At 45.4% G+C, this 5596-nt stretch overlaps 1 protein-coding gene across 1 annotated transcript; it reads left to right on the plus strand.

Moving 5' to 3' along the window:
• Positions 1-2473: 2473 nt before the first annotated feature.
• ATP5IF1 (ATP synthase inhibitory factor subunit 1) lies at positions 2474-4368 on the plus strand. Its single transcript, XM_069477546.1, has 3 exons — positions 2474-2588; positions 2684-2772; positions 4106-4368. Exons 1-3 carry the CDS (start codon positions 2502-2504, stop codon positions 4245-4247), a joined length of 318 nt encoding a protein of 105 aa, XP_069333647.1. The 5' UTR covers positions 2474-2501; the 3' UTR covers positions 4248-4368.
• Positions 4369-5596: the final 1228 nt, after the last annotated feature.

Consider the following 5596-nt stretch of genomic DNA (forward strand, 5'->3'; position numbering starts at 1 on the left):
GCGCAGGCGCTCCGTCACGTGCTTCTTAGCTTAGAGGTCCACCTCTCTGGCCCCGCCCCCTTCTGAGCTACCCTTAAAGGGTTCGCAGCCCAGACACTGAACCTAGGCAGACTGTTTTATTGAAATGAAGTACACATAACGTATAATTAACCACTTTAAAGGGAACAATTTAGTTGCCTTTAGTACATTCACAATGTTGTGCAATCACCACCTCTATCTAGTTCCAAAACAGTTTCATCATGGCAAAAGAAGGCCTGGTAGGCTGGCCCAATGGCTCATGCCTGTAATCTTAGCACTCTGGGAGGCCAAGGCAGGAGGATCCCTTGAGGTCAGGAGTTAAAGACCAGCCTGAGCAAGAGCGAGACCCTGTCTCTACTAAAAATAGAAAGAAATTAGCTGGGCAACTAAAAATAGAAAAAATTAGCACGGTGTGGTGGCACATGCCTGTAGTCTCAGCTACCCAGGAGGAGCGCTTCAGCCCAGGAGTTTGAGGTTGCTCTGAGCTAAGCTGAAGCCATGGCACTCTAGCCCTGGCAACAAAGCAAGACACTGTCTCAAAAAAAAAAAAAAGAAGAAGAAGAGAAGAAGACCAGGTACCTGTTAAACAGTTACTCTCTATTCTCCCCTCTCCCCAGACCCTGACAATAAGTAATATGTAAACTGTCTCTGAGTATTTACCTGTTCTGGATATTTCTCATAAATGGAATCATACAATATGTGACTTTTTGTGTCTGGTTCCTTTCACTTAGCATAATGTTTTCAAGGTTTATCCAAAGTGTATTATTTATTTATTTATTTTTTTAATTTTTTTTTGAGACAGAGTCTTGCTCTGTTGCCCAGGCTAGAGCGCCGTGGCGTCAGCCCAGCTCACAGCAACCTCAAACTCCTGGGCTCAAGCAATTCTTCTGCCTCAGCCTCCTGAGTAGCTGGGACTACAGGCATGTGCCACCATGCCCAGCTAATTTTTTCTATATATGTTTTTAGCTATCCAAATCATTTCTTTCTATTTTTTAGTAGAGATGGGGGTCTCCCTCTTGCTCAGGCTGGTCTTGAACTCCTGACCTAGAGCGATCCACCCGACTCGGCCTCCCAGAGTGCTAGGATTACAGGCGTGAGCCCCCGCACCCAGCCAGTATTTATTTTTTATGGCTGAATAATATTCCACTGTATGTTTATACCACAATTAATTTACCCATTCATCAGCTTATGGACATTTGGGTTGTTTCTACCTTTTGGGTATTTTGAAATAGTGCTGCTGTGAACATGCATGTACATGTATTTGAGTACCTGTTTTCAACTTCGTGGGGGTTTGTACCTAGAACTGAAATTGCTGAGTCATGTGGCAATTCTATATTTAATTTTCTGAGCAAATGCCAAGTTGTTTTCCACAGTGACTGATCCATTTTATATTACCACAAGCAATGTCCAAGGGTTACAGTTTCTCCACATTCTCACTGTTATTTTCCTTTTTATTTTTATTATTAATAATTATACCATCGTAATGCCTAGATGGATCTTTTCCACAAACTCAGCAAGATCTTCCACTGGATGTTCAGCCTAGGAGTTGATCAAGAAACAGTATCTGAGACTAGAAACAGTTTCTGAAACTGGACTGGCACTTAAAGATCATCTAGAAACACACCAAACTATTATTACTAGGTTGGGGGCCTATAAGATCATTATTTCCATCATTCTACTTTTGTGTTTTTCCAAATTTTCTGCAATGAACAGTTGAAAATTTGCTCAGCAGACATTTTTTCCCATTTAAGTAATACAAACCAGGAATGGTATTTTCCCAGCCAAAGGAAGATCAATAAAACCAGTTCTGCCGGACGTAGTGGCTCAGGCCTGTAATCCCAGTACTTTGGGAGGAGGCGGCGGGAGAATTGTTTGAGGCCAGGAGTTCGAGAATGGCCTGAGCAAGTGTGAGACAACCCCCCCCCGCCATCTTTAAAAAAAAAAAATAGAAAAATTAGCCAAGTGTGGTGGCACCCGCCTGTAGTCCCAGCTACACGGTGGGGGGCGGGGGGAGTGGGGGAGGCTGAGGCAGAAGGATCGCTTGAGCCCAGGAGTTTGAGGTTACTGTGAGCTATGATGACGCCACCGCACTCTAGCCCGGACAACAGGGCGAGACCCTGCCTCAAAAAAATAACGACTTTAGGATTAGAATCGTGGGCTGGAGGTGGACGCCACGCTTCATTCTGATGGGTCCAAGAGCCGAAGTTCCGGCTTCTGACACCCTCCTCACCCTCCTCTGCAACCTTCTCTGTGTCATTATTCTCTCCGAGGCTTTGGCCATTTGTTAGTGGTTGGCTAAAAATAGGTCCACCTCTTGCTCAGGATTCGCTGTGAGCTCCCGGAACCCCGCCTCCTCTCTCCCATCGTTCGCTACTCCTGTGTTCATCCCGCCCCTCCATCGAACAGATTGGGTGCTTGGCCATTAGCGCGTTCAGAGAGGCTGTTGCTGCGGTGACCCGAGAGGAGAAGCAGCTGTAGCAACTATGGCAGTCTCGGTGTTGGCGGTGCGTTCGCGGCTTGGCATGTGGGGCGTGAAGGCCGTGCAAGCCCGAGGCTTCGGCTCGGATCAGGTACGCCGCAGCGCAGCAGTGTCCGCTGCCCCAACCCTGAACGCGGATTCCACCTTCCCTTCGGTACCTTTAGCTATGTCCCCGTCTCTCCTCAGTCGGATCATGACAGGAGCTCGGGCTCCATCCGGGAAGCTGGTGGGGCCTTCGGAAAAAGAGAGCAGGCGGAAGAGGATCGATATTTCCGGTGAGGCCCACCAGATCCCAAGTACAGCCCTACATTTCCCAGGGCCTTCCAATCCAAGGCACCCTGCCTGGTTCATTGGAACGGTCCATCCCAGCAGAATTCTCAGACCCGTTCCAACCTAACACTCGAGGACCCCGACTGTTGCCACCTATAGGGCGCTCCCAGTCCCCTGCTAAACAGTGTCAGGGCCCCCAAACCCCAGCCATTTCCACCGGCGGGTCCCCAGAACTTTCAACCCATGACTCAACTCCTTTATCAATTACCATATCCGACCGCAGACCTTCTGAGCCCGACTCCCTCGGCTTTCACCCTCTTATCACCCACTCCACGTTCTTTCTCCCCCACACGCCTTAGCTTTGCAAGCCCACCTTTATTCCCTAAAGCTTCAGACCTTCTCAGCTGTTTCTAAACCCTCACCCGAGTCCAGTTCCGCCAGAGTGGGTGGGTCATAGGAGCTGGTGGAACCTGCTTACGGTTGGACTCCAGCTCCTCCTGGAGACTTTGGCCCTACTCAGCCCAGCCCAAATCCTGGGCTGTAGATTTCCCTCTCTCTGTCTCTCTTAGAAGTAGGGAGTGGGCTGGGCCTATCTACTCCCTTTCCCAGCCCTGAGTTACCTTTAATTGACTTTTGTCTGCACTGGGGAGCAGGGAGGAACTAATCTTCCTTCTGCCTGTTATTGAGAATTGTCACATGTGCACCTGCCTTACCAGAGAGCCAAGGTACAGCCCTTAGAGACCATGCAGTTGGGCCTCTACAGTTTATAGTTAAGGAAAACTGAGAACTAAATGTGGCTGAAACATTTTAATCTAGTTAGTCCCTTCTTGAGACCTAAATTGGACTGCCAAATACTGCCTGTGCAAGAGACTCCTCCTTTTTTGGCCCTTCCAGTGGGCCACACATTTCTCTAGGCAAAGAAAGCCCTAGGTAAATTGGGATAGGAGATGGATATTTGTCCTTTAAGCACACCCCTTTCTCTCTCTCCCTCCTTTTTGCTCCTTTTTTCCCCTAAAAAGGGACTCGGGTTCTCTGGGTTGTTCCTCCAATAAGGCGTTGGGGACTTAGGTTACATCTGTCTGGAGTTTTCAATTTTCAAGAGGAATCTGAAAGGAATAGCTCGTTAATGATGGAGTTTCAGGCACTAGCACAAGGAATATGGAATCATTTTGGTCATTTCCTTAAGATGCTACACCTCAATTTAAGATGGAGATCGCAGGTTTAAAGACCAGCCAGACTCCATGGTATTGGGACTCCTGTACTTTGCCATAAGTATTGCAGGTTATGCTTAGAGATCTCTTTAGAGTAAAAGATTGAGATTAAACTCTGTACTTATAGGGAGAAGACCAGAGAACAACTGGCAGCCTTGAAAAAACACCATGAAGATGAGATTGGTCATCATAAGAAAGAGATTGAGCGTCTGCAGAAAGAAATTGAGCGACATAAACAGAAGATCAAAATGCTAAAAGATGATGATTAAGCGCACACAGTTCCCCATACATAGAATGGCACATATCATTGCCCACTTCTATGTAGACATAGTTCTGGTTTAATTAATACTTGTCTGTGTGCCACTAACAGATTCTAATAAATTGTCATCAGTGAAATATGTCTGATGCCTTCTATGTGGAAGGGGGTAGAGGGACAGACACTACTGGACTGCCAAAATGAAATAGACAAGTCACTCCAACAAGGGGTTCACAATCAAAGCACAATGTGATAAGTGCTGTGAAACAACATGGGTACAAGGAGGGGTAAGTGTGATACAGACAAGGGACTCCTCCCCAGTCTAGTTAGAAGCATTCCGAGAAAGCTTGAAGGATAAACCCCAATCCAAAGCACAAAGGCCAGGAGCAAACTGGAGAACAGAGAGATTGTTGCTTGAAAAAATGCAATTCAAGGTACCATCATTAGTAATACCATTTGGCGTTTATAAAATGGTGTAGAGTACTCCCCATATGAACTAGTCATCTTTGTTCTAATTTTGCAGATTGAGAAGAACTGGAATTAGAAATCATGTATTGCCTGGTCACTCAGTACATTGGAGTTGAGACTTGGATCCAGGTTTTGTGAATACTAATCAAGTCTATTAATAGCAGAAAATCAGAATTATTTCTTAGGTTATATTTTGCTTTGCCAAGTGTGTTCTTGTTTCAAATTAGATTTTTAAGGCCTAGTTTAACTAAATTTTTTTTTTTTTTTTTTTTTGGGAGACAGAGTCTTGCTCTGTCTGCCAGCTAGAGTGCAGTGATGTCATCATAGCTCACTGTAACCTCAAACTCCTGAGCTCAAGGGATCCTCCTACCTCAGCCTCCCATTGTGCTAGGATTACTGGCAGGCTCGAGCCACCGCACTGGCCTTAACTAAATTATTATTCAAACTCACTGTGTAACTCCTCTATGGAGGCAAAAAAACTTGAAGTGATATTTAGGCCATTTAGAAAAACATTTTCATTTCACGGGTTCAGTATATTATTTGCCCAAAATTGTGATGAGTCATTTGTTACAAGACCCTATCTCACAAAAGCCTTTAGGGCCACTGAATGATAAAAATTGAAGTCATTGACCTTGCCCATGTAGATAAGACACTAGATGGCTGTTTCCAAAACTTGCTTGCCCATTAAACTGAACACTTTGAATTATAATGCTGCTGTTGGAAGGTTTATAGATGTTCCGGAGGTGTGAGTGCTGAGATTCTAGTGTCCAACAACAAAATTACCTCAAAGATGAAGTTCAAGAAATTATCATCTTTAGGCCGGGATTGATGATAAAAAAAATAAGGGAAGAAAAAAAAGAAATGGCCGGGCGTGGTGACTCATGCCTGTAATCC

Source organism: Eulemur rufifrons, chromosome 8, assembly GCF_041146395.1.
Source record: "Eulemur rufifrons isolate Redbay chromosome 8, OSU_ERuf_1, whole genome shotgun sequence".
NCBI lineage: Eukaryota > Metazoa > Chordata > Mammalia > Primates > Lemuridae > Eulemur > Eulemur rufifrons.

What these genes read in the sequence shown, in the direction of transcription:
- ATP5IF1 (XM_069477546.1), top strand. Translation starts at nt 2,502, where the DNA reads ATGGCAGTCTCGGTGTTGGCGGTGCGTTCGCGGCTTGGCATGTGGGGC. An exon ending in GAGGCTTCGGCTCGGATCAG is followed by an intron (nt 2,589 to 2,683) that starts GTACGCCGCAGC and finishes GTCTCTCCTCAG; the next exon opens with TCGGATCATGACAGGAGCTC. An exon ending in GAAGAGGATCGATATTTCCG is followed by an intron (nt 2,773 to 4,105) that starts GTGAGGCCCACC and finishes CTGTACTTATAG; the next exon opens with GGAGAAGACCAGAGAACAAC.